The sequence below is a fragment of the Scyliorhinus canicula genome, chromosome 1 (assembly GCF_902713615.1).
Source record: "Scyliorhinus canicula chromosome 1, sScyCan1.1, whole genome shotgun sequence".
NCBI lineage: Eukaryota > Metazoa > Chordata > Chondrichthyes > Carcharhiniformes > Scyliorhinidae > Scyliorhinus > Scyliorhinus canicula.
The window spans coordinates 176,689,653-176,707,873 of NC_052146.1; the positions used below are offsets into that span (position 1 = coordinate 176,689,653).

The 18,221-nt window shown below is 41.6% G+C and overlaps 1 protein-coding gene across 9 annotated transcripts in view; it reads left to right on the top strand.

Annotated features, from left to right (window-relative positions):
- afdna (afadin, adherens junction formation factor a) overlaps nucleotides 1-11,280 on the top strand; it is a 253,647-nt gene extending 242,367 nt beyond the window's left edge. For all 9 annotated transcript variants that reach the window (XM_038803241.1, XM_038803250.1, XM_038803267.1 and 6 more), the window contains 2 exons: nucleotides 1,807-1,900; nucleotides 9,994-11,280. In XM_038803241.1, coding sequence (XP_038659169.1) covers nucleotides 1,807-1,900; nucleotides 9,994-10,147 — 248 coding nt within the window. In that variant the 3' untranslated portion in view covers nucleotides 10,148-11,280. The remainder of the gene's footprint in view (nucleotides 1-1,806; nucleotides 1,901-9,993) is intronic.
- The last annotated feature ends 6,941 nt before the right edge of the window (nucleotides 11,281-18,221 follow it).

The following is an 18,221-nucleotide window of genomic DNA, read 5'->3' on the forward strand; positions in this document are numbered from 1 at the left end:
ATTCTCTTCAATCATCACCTAACACTGTCATCTACCTTCAACATTGTTTCCTCATTGTGTTCTTAACCAAATCACCTGCTGTGCTTTTTTAAAAAAAACCATACTAATACACAGTTATGTTTTTGAATGGTAGTAAAAGAAATCCAATTAGTATTGCAATTTTTGCTTTATAATGCAGAAAAATATGCCACAATTTTGAGAAATCAGAGGGAAAGCATTATGAAATTTTTGAAATAAAGTTAAAGAATACATAGTATGTAGGTTTTAGAAATGCATTATACACATTAACTGAATATATAAGGTTTAAAAAAGGGAAAATGAGTTCGGGCGTAGTTTGGGGGAACACGGAAATATTGGCCCAAATCTTCTGATCTCCAGAGCAATGAAATCTGGACTTGTATTGTGCATTGGACCCTGCATAGGTTGTTGTGCATAAACATGCACTTTAATTGCCTGGAAAGTTTAAGTTCTGATGGTCTGATTTGCACTGCTCAGGACCATCCATGAATATTTCTTACACCGATTTTAGTGTCGGAGACTTGGGCTAAATACTCAAGTATTCCCTAGAAATGTAACATTGTTTAATCGCTAGCGTAGTGAGTGATTAGCTATGATAACGGGCAGCATGGTGGCACAGTAGTTAGCACTGCTGTCTCACGGTGCTGAGGACCCAGGTTCGATCCCGACCCCGGGTTACTGTCTGTGTGCAGTTTGCACATTCTCCTCATGTCTGTGTGGGTCTCGCTCCCACAATCCAAAATTGGAAAACAAAAGAATTGGATACTCAATTCATTAAAAAAAAAGCCATGATAACTGAATTGAGCATCACAATCTCTCCCAATCACCTCCACCCCCCAACTCTCTCTCCCTCCCCCCTCCTCCAACCCAACCGATACCAACCCTGTCTGACCCAATTCGACCACCCCTCAATCCGACTGACTACGCACCGAACCAGACTGCCGCCCACTCAAGACATGATTATTCCAGTACTCTTGATTAACCTTTCATCTTTCACCCTCCATAAACCCGAGCTCGTGCAAAACTGCTGTCCAGCACCAAATTCCCTTGTGTAGTTTCACCTATATTGACTCCATGTCAACCAACACACTGAATTAAAAATTCTCATAATTGTGTTAAAATCCCTCCATTTCTTCTCCCTATTTCTATAACCTTGTTCAGCCCTATAACCCTCTAAATTTCTGCATTCCTCCAGTTCCATCCTCTTGTGTATTTCCAGTTTCCTCTGTCCCACCATTGGCCCCAAGATATCTCATTATCCCTCTAATCTCCATTTCTTTATTCAGTTAAGACCCTTCTTAAAACCCACCTCTTTAGCTTGTGGCAGTCTATCTAAATAGACCTATCTTTGGATTACACCCCATAAAGACATGGGACATTTTCCGATATTAAAGGTGCTACGTTAATGCATATTATTATTCTGTAGCAAACCTTTTTTTATCCTGAGAATTTTTAAACCTTAATAGTAGAATTGGGATCACTTGTTAGAAGGCTGGATCCTGTGATTCTGGTTATGACTACATGGTTCATTACCAGGGCCAATAGTAAACATGCAACCAGTGTTGTTGCTTTGTCTGGTAACTTAAGAAAGAGTGTTACTCAACCTTTTAAAAATTTGAGATATTCTTTGTTAGAATTTGTAAACCATAGTTATACACTTTTTGGGTTTGTTTTCCTACCATTCAGTTTCTGGAATTGAATGCCCATATTGTGCCTATGTGTTTGCATCTAATTAATTCCCAGTTGTGATCTAACCATTTGAAGCTAAATATTTTATTTATCGATTAGGATTTAGTCCTTATGGAGGGTCAGTGGCAAGTACCATTGGAGCAAATGAAGTTTACAAAGGCCCAAGAGAGAAACGTCTTGAACAGAATAAAGGGTAAGGTTGAACAGCAAAGCTATTTTTGACTGAAAAGCTAATGCTCTAGGAAATAATTTCAGTAGATTGTTCTGATGCATATATGCAAACTTTATATAAACCTAGTTTTTTAAAATTTATTTGGAATACAGGATTGACCCAAATTTTCTGATGGTGCAGGACATTTTATTAAAACCTTCAGATGCTTTCCGAAAGGGCCTGTTAATGGCTTCCTATTGGAACAGTCAATTCAGTCTTTGGTTAAGACCACAGGAAGTTCGCTAACCCACAGTATACTCTGTGGCTTATTCTCACCCAGTGAGGTTGACTGAAATGCATACTTAGCAAATAAATGCAGCAAACATTGCAGAGACTATAAGGCACATGTTATTTGGTCCAACTAGTCTGTGCTAGTGTTTGTTCTCCACCGAGTTATATTATTGCAGTTTCATTGTTATTACAAAGTGATTCATACCTTTCCCCACAGTGTTGAAGATATTTTGGGAAGCACAATTGGATTAAAGAAATTCCAAAACTGGAAAGCCCAAAATTAATATACTGTACAACAAGGAAAACAGTAAGCAATTGCAACTACCAGTGGGTAGGGGGTGGAGATGCAGCTTATAACACTGAAATATAGTAGTTGTATTGAATTATTGTCAACGTCTATGAAAAAAACACAAGGAATGTATGCGCCCATTGATAGGTTACCTGAAATGAAAATAGAGGTTGAATGGGTGGTTGGTGCGGGGCAAAACCACCTCCTCCCTGATATTTATTATGTGGAGATGCCGGCGTTGGACTGGGGTGAGCACAGTAAGAAGTCTTACAACACCAGGTTAAAGTCCAACAGGTTTGTTTCAAACACGAGCTTTCGGAGCACGGCTCCTTCTTCAGGTGAATGAAGAAGTTCATTCTTCAGGTTCTTCCTGAAGAACCTTCTTCAGGTTCACCTGAAGAAGGAGCCGTGCTCCGAAAGCTCGTGTTTGAAACAAACCTGTTGGACTTTAACCTGGTGTTGTAAGACTTCTTACTGATATTTATTGGCATTAGACTGATTGCTCCCTTCTAAAAGTGGTAAGTTAGAAAGTTTCCTATTACTTAGCATTATTACTCTGAGATGGATAGTGACCGGGTTAGGAAAACCTATCTGCAGTGCTGTAGTGTGGAGCCTACATATACAATTCTAGCAGCTTTTAGATGCAAATGTAGCTTTGCATCATATTAACAACTATATTTGGTATTTCTCGGTAGTTTCAATTTAATTATTTAACTAGTTTATGTTTTAATATGCCAGTGCGCTTATCTTTTTAGGACATTTCTTTTAACCTTGGACTGGCAGGAAGCTCAAAATTTAAATCAACACACCAATCCAAATTTATCCTTTGTCAAATTTCAATGGTTGATCATCTTCAGATGTATCTGGAGTTGGATCAAGACTCAGCATTTAAAAAAAAACTTTATCTGAGTTACAACGCCAGGGCTCAGAGTGTGGTCAGGGGTGAACCCCTAATCCAGCTCCTTGCCTGCTCCAAAAACCAATTCAAATTCAGATTGAATCCAATTCATGGTCCCCACAAGAGAGACGTACCAGATCTGAGCCAAAAGTGAGAAGCGATCAAGACTCAGCATTAATCCTTTGCATCAGAAAATGAGAGCAATGTGTAAGATGAAAGATGCTATTTCTGACCAGAGGATGCGCTTTATCGAACAAAAGTATCTAGTGCTCGTGACCTGAATCCTGAAAGCCCAGTGCAAAAAGAGAAAATTGTGTGTGGATTTTAAGAAATGATCCATTACTATATATAACATCATATAATGATACAGGACAGAAAGGGGTCACTCAGCAAATCACGACTCTGCTGGCTGTGAAAGAGCTCACCAATTACTCCCACTCTCTTTTCCCAAGAGCTGTGCATTTTTTCTACTTCAAGTTATTTATCCAAAATCCTTAATGGAAGTTATTATCAAAAGTTATTTCCGGCAGTGCATTCCAGATAATTCACTGCAAAAAAACTTTGTCCTCATGTTATCTGTTTTTTTGTCAGTTATCTTAAATTTGTGTTCTAGTTACAACTCTGCTGTTATTGGAAACCATTTCTCCTTATATACTAAACCTTTCATGATCATTAACACCTCTATCAAATCTTCCGTTAACCTTGTCACCTTGGAGACCAACCCAAGTGTTTCAAGTCTTTTCACATAACTATTTCATCACTGATATCAATACTGTATGCATTGGCATCCTTAGCATGGTGCCCAGACTTGGTCAAAATACCACTACAGTGTATAAGTCTACTCAGCACATAGAAGAACCTCAATTTTTCAGTACAATATAGGCTGACCCTCATCCCCTTTTCGTCAGTTAATAAATGCATGTTTTGGACCTTTACTCAGAGTTGGACTCCATTTTTCAGCTCAATACGTGTTTAGGATTATTCTCGTCTTACAAATTGGCACATGAGATCAAACAGGTGATACGGACCACGTTGCCAAGAAGATGCACAGGAATTTACACAGCACATTGGGAATGGCAACCAATAAACAGAAATGGGTCTCTCTCTCTCTCTCTCTCTCTCTCTCCCCCCCCCCCCCCCCCCCCCCCATATTAAAAAGACTAAAGTACAAAGCTGATTTCAAGCTAAAAGTCATAACATTTGCTAACTTGTCAAATAACTGCGCTGCAGTGAGGGAATTCTGTATTGGTGAATAACTGGTCTGAATGGAAGAAGGAGGATTCTGCCCTAAAGAAGATGCCCAAGATCACATGTGCCATGAGATCAGGGACCAGCCACTGGCCTACTCCTAAGAAACATGCATTGGAATGGATTCTCACTGGTTACATCATCACTGCAAATGCAATGTGTATATATGACCATAAGTGGACAAAATCAAATGCTGAGTCCAGCAAACATTTCCAAGTGACAGCTAGTTGGTGTAGCCACTTTATGGAACAAAAGTGTCTCGTGTTGCAGCAGAAGATCAAAATTGCTCAGAGACTACGCAAATCCCTTGGTTCCGAAATAATGTCGTAGTGGTACTATGGGTGAATTTTGATGCGTCCAGCATACATACTGAGAGGTGGAAAATACGGTGGTTGACTCTTAACTGTCCTCTGAAATGGCCCAGAAAACTACTCAGTTCAAAAGCAATTGGGGATGGGGAACATGCTGATAAAAGAATACATAAAATTCATGGCAGCACGGTAGCATTGTGGATAGCACAATTGCTTCACAGCTCCAGGGTCCCAGGCTCGATTCCCGGCTTGGGTCACTGTCTGTGCGGAGTCTGCACATCCTTCCTGTGTGTGCGTGGGTTTCTTCTGGGTGCTACGGTTTCCTCCCACAGTCCAAAGATATGCAGGTTAGGTGGATTGGCCATGATAAATTGCCCTTAGTGTCCAAAATTGCCCTTGGTGTTCGGTGGGGTTACTGGGTTATGGGGATAGGGTGGAGGTGTGGACCTTGAGTAGGGTGCTCTTTCCAAGAGCCGGTGCAGACTCGATGAGCCGAATGGCCGCCTCCTGCACTAATTTCTATGATCTCTCACGGTGGTACTAACTAGCCTGTATGGCTAACAGAATAAACTTAAAACCTATGTCATTTTCAAATGTAAATTGCATTCCCTGCAGGAGTTTTGGTGCATGTCCATAACAATGGTTGGCTCGATGGATGAGAATTAAGTTGTAGATTGATATGTGAAATAGGTGTCCCAGTGACCTGCACAATGAATGCAGCCTATTAGTGTGGGACATGTTCAGATCTCAAATATCCATTGAGGTGCTGGCAAAGAAATAACATGCAAATTGCAGTTATACTAAGAAGTCTAACATCCATTGTTCAACCCTTTGCTTGTGTGCTTCAACAAACCATAGTGATCCATGTTTGCGCTGAATGGAATAGGTGGATGGTGGACAGAGAAAAAGATATAAAGAATGGATTCATGCAGCCTACCCCACTTGATGTTTTGAGTTGTTTTGGCATCATCAACTCATGGGATGCTATTAATGCATAGTTGGGGGGAAAATGGATATCAATTCAGTGCCTGAACCAGAGTGGGACCCTTCCAGTGATGCCATAGACAAAGTGACTTGGGATGAATTTATGAACTCGTTGCATCAGATGCCAAAGACTATGTATTCGACAATTTTAAAAACAGTGGTTCAAACTAACCTTGTAGAATTATTTAATTAAATAAAATGTAACAAATTAATTTAAATTACTGATGCTAGGTTTTCTCCACATTTCAAAATGTGAACCACCAACACCAGCTGTTAACATTTTATACTCGCCAGATCTGTCAACCTCAATGTTTAGAAAGATTTTTTGAAGTTTCAAAAGTCAGCTTATACACGGCGATCTACGATACCCCAGCTGGAGCCGACCAGCAGAGTAATTTGTTTCATCTGACAATTAAGAATGATTGTCAAACTGAAAAATAATACATCAGTGATTCCCAAAATAGGATGGTTTCCTGGCCATTATTGAGAGTAGCAACGATCATTTCAGACATAAGTTTCACGGGCTGGTTTAGCACAGGGCTAACTAGCTGGCTTTTAAAGCAGACCAAGGCAGGCCAGCAGCACGGTTCAATTCCCGTTCCAGCTTCCCCGAACAGGTGCCGGAATGTGGCGACTAGGGGCTTTTCATAGTAACTCCATTTGAAGCCTACTTGTGACTAAGCGATTTTCATTTCATTTTCATTTGTTGTGTGATTATTAACCAGTATGTTAAGTTGGTACCGTTTGCTGTTTTAAATGATTTCTGCATGCACCAAGTGCTCTCCACAGTGTACATTTGCTGAAAGCATCAGTGAGATATTGTGAATGTCTGATGATAAGTAATGGCAGTTTACACCTTTTTAAGGAGAGCTGACATATGATTGAATCACAATTGATAAACTCAACGATGAGGTAATTGGGCAGTGCACTCGAGGCCTTGATGGAAGAGGTGCTCTGTATTTGCAGGGAAAACAGAAGACCTCCATGACCCCTGCTCAAGTAGTGTGAAGAAATAGCAGAGGATGTCAACGCCAGAAGTGTTACTTATCAAACATATATGCAAAAAGAAAGTTTCTCACAAATTATCAACAAGATTTCATCTCGAGGTGGTATATTCAACCAACTGCACCAGTAGTTTCATTCGCTCGATTAACTGCATCCAAATCATTCACCTTCCAATAATTTCAATCAATCCGTACTCAAACCTACATTTTATATGCTTTATCTCACTCCTTAGACTTGGCAGCATTGCATGTGTCACGCACTCGGCTCGCATTCACTTACAGCTATTCAACCATGACAATCCATCATAAACATATTGTACAACACTCAGGTGTACTTCCCCCCCTCTGTAGCAGGAAGACATTGCACCTGGCTGCAGCACTGGCAAAGAACTGGAGGAACACAAATGCACCTGTTTATTTTAAAACCCATTAAAACTTAATTGCTATAAATAATGTAAGGATCATTTTTTATGTTCTCAAGTGAACTATGTGCGGATTTTCAAACTGAGTTCGTATTTTAAGGAAAATGCTGGAAAATCTCAGCAAGCCTGGCAGCATCTGTAGGGAGAGAAAAGAGCTAATGTTTCGAGTCCGATGACTCTTTGACAAGAGTCAAAGAGTCATCGGACTCGAAACGTTAGCTCTTTTCTCTCCCTACAGATGCTGCCAGACTTGCTGAGATTTTCCAGCATTTTCCTTTTCGTTTCAGACTCCAGCATCCGCAGTAATTTGCTTTTATTATGTATGAGCTTGTATTAGAACATAGAACAGTACAGCACAGAACAGGCCCTTCGGCCCTCGATGTTGTGCCGAGCAATGATCACCCTACTTAAACCCACGTAACCCGTTTACCCGTAACCCAACAATCCCCCCATTAACCCTACACTACGGGCAATTTAGCATGGCCAATCCACCTAACCCGCACATCTTTGGACTGTGGGAGGAAACCGGAGCACCCGGAGGAAACCCACGCACACACGGGGAGGACGTGCAGACTCCACACAGACAGTGACCCAGCCGGGAATCGAACCTGGGACCCTGGAGCTGTGAAGCATTGATGCTAACCACCATGCTACCGTGAGGCCCCATGCTACCGTGAGGCCCCGATGCTACCGTGAGGCCCCTTTTAATTGAGGTTCATAGAAGGAGGAGAAAAAATATTGGAAGGTCTGATTTTTGGACCCCAATCTGTGATTGTGTTCCTGACTGAGAGGTTGCTACAATATATATTTACACTGTCAATTTAACTTAAAGGTTTAAAGTTACTTCCAATGTGGAAAGGTCTCAGTTCAGTTGGGACATATATGATAATGGGACATAACTGCAGCGAAAGCATTCCGGATATCCTAGCATCTATTATTTTCACTATTAGTTGATGAGGTTGTTCACAGTGCACAAATATTGATGTGGCGATACCGGCGTTGGACTGGGGTGAGCACAGTAAGAAGTATTACAACACCAGGTTAAAGTCGAACAGGTTTGTTTCAAACACTAGCTTTCGGAGCACTGCTTCTTCCTCAATGGTTGAGTCAGAGCAGAAAAGAGAAGGTAGGGGTATCTAGATATTTCCGTAATTTCTGAACTTATTTAGAGGTTAAAACCTTGAAGCAGAAAGAAGACTGATGGAAGGAACACAAAATGGAAGAAATTCAAAACATTATGCAGATTTAAACACAGTAAAGATGTTTAAAAATTGGTTACTACACCATGGGCTAGTGCACGGCCAGTTCCAACCCCACAGACCCTGGAGTCCCAACATACGTGAATTAACCAATAATTTTGTGTATTTTCCTGAGATCTTTAACCCTTTAATGACCCAATGAATTACAGTCACCAGATTTATAAGTAAAACATTAAGAAACTTTATTTATAACTAGTAAAATATGAACATATAATGGAACAATGATCTACTAGCCTACCTATTCCCTAATGGTTGTCCTCGATTAGAATATGGAGGCGGTAGAATTCCTTCGGAGAGTCACTTGCATTTGTAGGACATCTGCCAGTCTAATCCTTAGACCCACTACGGTAATATTAGAATTCTTCACCTGAGGATTTCATTAGGTTTTTGAACAACTCCTCCTTTCTGAAGGTGGAGCGGGAATTAGGGCCTTCCGCTCCAATGGTCTTTAACGACAGGTTATCAGTTGAGAAATTTCAATTTCCATTCCCCAGTCATTTACTCAGAAGTGGAACATTCACAGGCCAGCTGGAGGATACTTTAATTGCCAGCCGTAGCTGATAGTGTTTCACATCTCCAGCCTTCCAAACAGATTTAAAATTGCCACAGACCTGACAAACTGCCTGCAGGCTTTAAAGAGGAGGGACTTCCCTTGGCTTGGCTGGAACAAGTTGAAATCGGCAAGCTGAGAGAGAGATCTGCTTTGAGATGCCTTCCAGTCTAAACCCCTAAAGCGAAACTAAAAATTATGGGACTAGTTTAGCACAGAGCTAAAGAGCTAGCTTTTAAAGCAGACCAAGGCAGGCTAGCAGCACGGTTCAATTCCCGTACCGGCTTCCCCAAACAGGCGCTGGAATGTGGCGACTAGGGGCTTTTCACAGTAACTTCATTTGAAGCCTACTTGTGACAATAAGCGATTTTCATTTTCATTAAAACAAAATGGCTTGTCTTATTCTCCAAAATATTTATCAGTGGAACATTGCTTGACCAATCACCAGTGGAAATATGAAAAGATCCGGAATTCCAGAAGTGCTGATTTACTGGTTGTCGAATCCATCAAAATTACATCCCTGGCTATGCCACAGAGCATACTTAATCAGAGGAGATCTGCTGGATCAGCCCGCATAGCAGCTTGCAGCTGGTTGGGGGTTTGTGGGGGTGGGGGGGAGCGTGAATGTTTCAGTTCAAAACCAAAAGCCTGTGATTTTAAAACCAGACCACAGGACAGGTATTAATTAAATGAGAAACATGAAACAGACAAGGATTTTAGCCTTGCCTTACATAATGCACACCAAATTGTATGAGTGATATTAAACATTTTGTATTTGTGCAAAACGCATTTAGTCATTGTGACAAAAATAAATCTGAACTAATTGTGCATCTTTTAGCATACAGTATTAACAATCACTTTTTCATTTTGGAAAAACAGCCAGGACACAGATGCACCGGTTGTGAAAGGATCCCCAGAAAACCTAACATTTAAAGAACGCCAGCGTCTTTTCTCACATGGACAGGATATTTCTAACAAAGTGAAGGCATCACGGAAATTGATGGAACTAGAAAATGAACTGAACACAAAATAAAATTGACGCCTTACCTTGTAATGCAAAGCTCAGTACAAAATCTACACTAGATTGTACAGCTGAAATCTTTGACTCCTGCAACTGTAAAATCGGATGCAGGAAAACCTTTCACTATAGTGTGTTGCAGACCAGGCATATTATAATTTTAGCTATTCAAATTGAGCACTGTTAAATGTTTTTTAATAAAATTAAATGAAGGTAATGGTCACTTTTGCGAAGAGTTTTGGGATTCTGATTTTCTGGCACTACACCTGGAGTGAAGCAAAACGGCATAATACAGAATTGTAAACTTATTATAACGTAGAAACTTTTAAATGTATTGAAGAATCGTTGCTTGTCCAACAGCTGGTGCCTCAATTGTTTCAGCTATGCATTAGGTGGCTAATAAATGGGAAGTGTGGACCTCATTCTAATTGCAAACAAGAAAAGCTTTCTTCTATGTGCGTTTTAATAGAAACTGTTATAATTCCAACCAAAATTTCCTCTTAGCTAGGTGTTCTGGACTGGATTTTAAAGTTATTGAACAATATTCTGTATTATAATGTGGTCTATAATTGTATTTGGGGATAAATGCACACTTCTAAGCATAGAGTAGACTTCCACTGCCTTAGGAATGGAATCACTTTATAACTAAATGTACAATAATTAAAACGTCTAATGAAGATTGGAGTGTAAATATTTTTTTTTTTACTTATTAAGCTGTTTCATATGTGGAACAGAAGAGTGCTGTACCATTTCAGCTGTGTAGCAAGAATCGATAGAGAAAAGAGTTAAAACCCCCTCATGAAGGAAAAGTTTGGAGCTTGCAATATGTAAGGCTGGGCAAATTGCCAGAGTTTTGAACACCAACAGCATAATGCAAACAACTGAAACAAATTAGTGTCATTTTATAAATGAAAAATAAACTGCTATTGTTTCTGTTATGCTGTAGGTATTCATAGCTGATCTTGGAGGAAAACTGGTATTTTTCATATTGTTTTTCTTGGATTCTGTTGGGTTTACAGAGTTCTTTGTGTGGTCGCCACTAGAGTGCTGTTATTAAACTGTGTTTACTGAACACCAGAACTGCTGTAGTATCTTATTTCTACTGTATTTCACTTGCAACCTATTTTTAATAAATTACTTTGTATGTATTTAAAGTTGTCCTATCTTGTTTTTGCCCGTAGTGCTTAAATATCAGAATTTTCAAAATCAAGGCAAGGCAGGTTAACTGGATATAATGGTGTATATTGGAATGCCTTATTTCTCTTGAAACCTAGATTTTCAAATTCTCTTCAACAATTTTGTGGCATAATGGACAAAAGTGATAATTTAAAACTTTGATTGTCTTGGCATCTACCAAGCAATTTGAATTTGAAAAATCTTTCCATTTTCACACCCAATAAAACAATAGCAACCTTTCAAAATAGGAAGGGGGTGATTCTTCACGTGATAATAGGTTAAGACAAATTTTGGTTTAAAATTTTGTTTTCAGTGTGAGTGGCACATCATGGTTGCATTTATTGCCTGTACCTAGTTCACCTAAGGAGGTAGTGGTAGGGCTTCTGCATGATGTGCTGCATTCCTTAAAGCTGGTGCTTCCATAATGGTATTGACAAATGGAATTCCGGATACTGACCTAGCAACGGTGAAGATATAAATGTCCAAATCAGGATGGTGTATGACCTGGAAGGGAACCTGGAGGTGATGGTGTACACAGTGTTACTGCTCTTGTTCTTCTCTAGTGCGACTTCAGTGTGTGGAAGTTTGGTGAGAAGAGGAAGTTCAGTGGGGAAGGAGGTGGTACTCCTTTGCTTCGTCTTTTTATATATCCAAAAAAAAACACTTATGAAATGTGCACTAGGATAAAATAAAGGATAAAAAGACGAGCAGCCACTTCTGCGCTCACATCATGTGACCCCCCCAACCCCTTATTTTTGAACAGTGATTTTAAAAAAGCATTTAAAATAAGGTTAACCCAGGTGAATTGCAGGTGGAGTTAGGGTTAAGCTGCAGATAAAATAGTTTAAAATGGAAGAAAAGAGAAAAAAGAAATATTGAAGCTTGAAATAGAACTCCAAAGAGAGAAAGCAGCAAGGAAGGAAATAGACAATGAAGGACATTTGTATGGAGTATAGAAAATGCAACTTTAAAAACTTGTATCAGGTTCAAAAAGAGAATTAGTCAAGCAATATGAACTGGTCAAAGAAAATCTTAAATTACTTGGGAAGAGACTAATCAATATAGTTCAGAGTCTAGTCTCACTCCAAGTTTCGATTTAACAAAGAATCATCGGCATGTGCCAAAAATCACAGGACAGAGTTGAGAGATATTTGGTCTTGTTTGAGATTCTTATTTTCCAAAATTGGTGGATAAGGCAATGGATGTTTATTTAAGTCTTTTGGAAGATCAATCTTCAGATTATGAGACAATTAAAAACATGGTAGTTGACGTGTATGAGCTGGTTCCTGAGGTGTATCAATTAAGATTTCAGACTGTGGAGTGGGGAAGAGAAGGGTGGCACGGTAGCACAGTGGTTACCACTGTGGCTTCACAGCTCCAGGGTCCCAGATTCGATTCCCGGCTTGGGTCACTGTCTGCGGAGACTGCACATTCTCCCTGTGTCTGCATGGGTTTCCTACCGCAGTCCAAAGATTTGCAGGTTCGGTGAATTGGCCATGCTAAATTTGCTCGTGGTGTCCAAAAAAAAGGTTGGGTGGGGTTACGGTGATAGGATGGAGGTGTTCTTTCCAAAAGCCGGTGCAGACTCGATGGGCTGAATGGTCTCCTGCACTGTAAATTCTATGAAAAGACAAGCAAACAATTAAATTCATTTAGCTACAACTTTGAAAATGAGGCAAGTCATGATCCTGGAAGAGTTTAGGAACAGCATTCTAACATCTATAAGCTCACTTGGAGGATGGAAAGTTTCGAAAGTAAGGGAAGCTGCAATTTTATCTCTTACTATTGGGGCTAAGCTTCCTCCTTTTCTATCTTTTTTTGAAATGTTGTGCACTGGAATATTTATTTTGAACCTTGCAACCAAAGATCAAATTAGATCCATTAGAGTTGTTAATTTGTCTATTTTGTTCTTTGTCAGGGTGACAGATTTCCTTTTCTGAAGGACATTGGTGAACCAGATGGGTTTTTACAACAACAATGGTTTCACGGTCATCATTAGACTTGTAATTCCAGATTTTATTGAATTCAAATTTCACCATCTGTGGTGGGATTCAAACCTGGGTCCCCAAAGAAGTACCCTGGGTCTCTGGATTACTAGTCCAGTGATATTATCACTGCATCGCCACCTCCCCTCAGATAAGAGTATAAAGGTTTTTCTTGAGCACTATTCTTTGCATGAACATTACTCGCTTTTCCATTATTACTAGTAAACTCTACCCGTTTGGTCACACACTGCTTATCTTTACCAAAATCACCACACTGCTCTATTACCATGGTTTTCTCTTTTTTGATTTTTAAATTTCTGTTCACTCATCACCCCTCCGCCCCTGCAAGCATTTCAGCCTCCCCTCTTTTAGTTTAAAGGTCGGGGTATATAATTCACCAAGAAGGTTTTAGTGAAGCCAATCCCAATGGAATAGTGCCCTTCTCCCACCCAGTACTGGTGCCAGTGCCCCATGAATTCTGGGAGCTGGTTTAGCTCAGTTAGCTGAACAGCTGGTTTGTGATGCCTAGCACGGGTTCAATTCCCGTAATGATTGAGGTTATTCATGAAGGCCCCGCCTTCTCAATCCTGCTCCTTGCCTGATGTGTGTTGGTCCTCCAATGAAATCACCACCAGTCAGCTCTCCCCCCCCCCCCCCCCCCCCCATCACAAAGGGAAAGGTAGCCTATGGTCATCTGGGACTATGCCGACTTTACGTACTTTAATCAAGGGGAGTCCATAACATTTTTAATAACACAATGGCAGGGGAAGCATGGATAATAAATGATGCCTTGAGGACAAGAGCAAGATAGGATCTTTGTTATTCCTAATATTCTCCCAAACTAATTCTTCCTTCTAACCATTTGAACAAAGGTCAGAAAATGTTGGCAGGAACAGTTTAAATGCGTCTGGACAGAATACTGAGCTAGGAAGTGGAAGCCTGATTGTCAAAGTCACCGTTCCACGCTGTCACTGCTATATCTCACGATAGGGCACATCCACCTTTTCCCAGCCGCTATGTCACAGGTGCCTACCCATCCCAAGGGTTGTGGGCTTCACTGGTTCGGACAGCATTTATTGCCCATCCCTAATTATCCTTGAGAAGGTGTGGAACTGCTGCAGTCCATCTGGTGTCGCTACACCCACAGTGCTGTTAGATGTGGCATAAGAACTGCAAAGGTTAATGAAGTGTCTAGCCACTAGAGGGAGTCACAGTTACAAGTGTACAAGGCACTCCTTGTGAGTCAGTCAGTCCTAGACTCTGAGAGAGTCAGAAGTGCAAATAGTGTGAGTGAGAGCAGATCATAGTTTATATCAGTATTAAGATTAGCTGCAGATGAGTAGTTTAAATGTTAATCAACTGCATATTCTTTAAGAATACGTGTTGAATCCAAATTAGTAGTGTTACTAAATTTAGTGCTTTGTTTAAGTTCAAGCCACTTTGTGGTCTTTGTGAACATAACACCAGCTATCCTGAACTAAGCAACACAAAGAACATGTGGGAGGGAGTTCTAATATTTTGACATGGTCACATTAGGGAGTTCCAATATTTTGACGTGACAGTGAAGGAACAAGAATAAATTTCCAAGTCGGGCTGGGGAGTGGCTTAGAGGGGAACTTCCAGGTAGTGGTGTTCCCTTGTATCTGTTGTTGTTGTCCTACTAGATAGTGGCCATGGGTTTCGTAGATGCTGTTGAAGAACTCTTGGTGAGTTCTGTAGCGCAACTTGTAGATTGTATACATGGCTGCCACAGTGCATTGATAGTGGAGAAGAGTGAATGTTTGGGGACGGGTGCCAATTAAGTGGGCTGCTTTGTCCTAGAGGGTGTTGAGCTTCTGGAGCTGCACTCATCCAGGCAAGTGTGGGGAGGGGATGTATTCCATCAAACTGAATTGTAGATGGTGGACAGGCTTTGGGGAGTCCGGAGGTGAGTTACTCACTGCAGGATACCTAGCCTTTGACCTGCTCTGCTAGCCACGTTATTTATATGGTTAGTCTCTCTAGATTTCTGGTCAATATTAACCTCCAGGATGTTGATGGTGGGGGTTCAGCGATGGTAATGCAATTGAATGTCAAGGACAGGTGGCTAGATTCTCTCACTGCAGGTCATCATTGCCTGGCACTTGTTGGCGTCAATGTTACTTGCCAGTTGGCGGCCCAAGACTGGATATTGTCCAAGACTTTCTTCATATGGACATGGACAGCTTCAGCATCTGAGAAGTCATGAATAGTACTGAACATTGTGCAATCATCAATGAACATCCCCATTGCTTCTCGGCCTTTTGGCTAAGAGGAGTGAGAGCTCCGGTATAATGCCTTGATCTGATATGTCTCTCTTGTGGGGACCATGAATTGGATTCAATTTGAATTGGTTTGGAGCAGGCAGGGAGCTGGATTAGGGATTTGCCCCTGTCCACACTCTGAGCTCTGGCTTTGTAACTTTGATGGAGTAAAAAAAATAAATCGGTGAACATCCCCACTTCTGACCTTTTGGAAGGAAGATGTAGCCATCTGGGATGGCCACTTACAAAGGGAAACATGGCCACTTACAAAGGGAAGTATGTCCACTTGCAAAGAATCACGGGAAATATGGGCAATGCAGGATCCAGACAAACTCCGAGCTTAAGTGTATGTTTGCCACTAGATAACCAGTCACTATCGAAACCCGCAGCTGGTTTGCATTCTAATGGACCATTTCCCCAGGACAAAAGACTTGCACTCAGGTATCATATACAATTCCAGACACATTGGCGCCACTCCCTTCACCCAGGAAGCCCAAACAGCCAAGGTCAATGACTGCTCAGGACACGCCCAGCCATCAAGGCACCCGCCCCTTTATTGGCTAAAATCGAAGGCAGTAATCGAAGCCTGCCGAATTATTGGGTCCAAAGCCAAGGACCGCTCAAAAGAGCATGAAACCCCAGAAGGATAAAAAGAGACACTGCCATGTGTTCAGTCTCTTTTGGCCCCGGTGCACCGGCACTCTCTTGGCCTGGCCTACGCCTGATACCAATTGCAGCACCACGAGCAGAAGCAAGTTCAAGATCAACAACCGCTACCAGACGGATGAGCCCAGCAGAAACGAAGTAATTTATTCAGACCCAGCCATGCCAGATCTGAACAAAGGCCTTGTTCCTCTGCATAAAGTCGGGTGCCTGAAGTTAAGTACAGGTTGTTGTAGTGTTAGGTGTATTTTAGCTCATAGTGTTTTAAGTTGCATGTCAGAGTAATTCTGGTGTATAAATAAACTATTATTGAACTTGAACTAACTAACTGGTTGTTGGGAGTTTGATTGATATCCAGTTAAACCTTGTGGTGGTATCATTTGATACCTGGCGACTCTGAAAGCAATGCCCTCAATAATAACTCAGATTAATATCTGAATAAAGTAGAAAGCCCAGACTTAGCAACATTATTGGTGACACTGGTGGGATAGTATTATTGGCGTCTCCGGTGCCGATTGGCAACAAAGATCATTGATGAAGCAGCTGAAGATGGTTGGGCCTCGGACACTACCAGGGAACTCCTGCGTGATATCCTGGAGCTGAGATGACTGACCTCCAATCACCACAGCTATCTTCCTTTGTGCTATGACTCCCACCAGTGGAGAGTTTTCCCAGTGATCCCTATTGACTCCAGTTTTTCTGGGGCTCCTTGATGCCAGACTCAATCAAATGCTGCATTGATGTCAAGGATAATCACTTATCTCACCTTAGCAGTTCACCTCTTTTGCCCATGTTTTAACCAAAGCTGTAATGAGGTCAGGAGCAGAGCAACCCTGGCGGAACACAAATTGAGCAGATTATTGCTGAGTAATTGTCGCTTGATAGCACTGTTAATGACCCCTTCCATCACTTTACTGATGATTCATAGTAGGTAGGCTGATAGGGCGGTAATTGGTGGGGTTGGATTTGTCTTGCTTTTTGTGTACAGGACACCTGGGCAACTTTATATTTTGCTAGATTTGTGACAGTGTTGTAGCTGAACTGGAACGGGTTGACTGGGGGTGCAACATGTTCTAGAGCACAGGTCTTCAGGACTATTGCTGGGATCTTGTCGGGGTCCATTGCCTTTGCAGTATCCTGTGCCTTCAACCATTTCTTGATGTCACGTTGAATTAATCGAATTGGCTGAAGACTGGCATCTGTGATGCTGGGCACCTCCGGAAGTGCTTTATGAAGGAAGATCATCAATGAAGCAGCTGAAGATGGTTGGGCCGAGGACACTACCGAGGAACTCCTGCATTCGCACTTCTGCCTGAAGAATGTAGTGAATGTTGCATACATATAATTTGCATTGATGTGTTGGGCTCCCCCATCATTAAGGATGTGATATTTTGTGGAGCCTTTTTTTCCCCGTTAGTTATGCATAGTGTTGCTCCAGGCATGCCCTCTTGCACTTTTAATTAAACCAGGGATGAACCTCCAGCTTGATGGCAATGGTAGATTTGGGGATATGTCAGACCATGAGATTACAATTATTGAGATTATCGTATGCAATTATGTACCGTAGTCCCCCGTTATACCGCGCTCCGCAATACCGCGGTTCGCGATATACCGCGGGGGGGGCTTATGGACCCCAACTGTCAGTTGTGTCAATTTCAGCGGCCGGCTGATTATTTCCGTGAGAGCAGCTTCCCTCTCTGGATCAAAGTGAGCCGGCCGTTGAAATTGACACTGCCGGCTGCTCTCTCCCTCCAATCAGAAACATTAAAACTTAAAAGTTGGATTGGAGGGGGAGAGCAGCCGGCAGTGTCAATTTCAGCGGCCGGCTCACTTTGATCCGGAGAGGGAAGCTGCTCTCTCACTGAAACAATCAGCCGGCCGCTGAAATTGACACTGCTGAGGGGGGGGGGGGTGTTGGGGTGGGGGGGGGGGAGAAGAGAGGGGGGGGGGGAGAGAGAAAAGAGGGGGGGGAGAGAGAAAGAG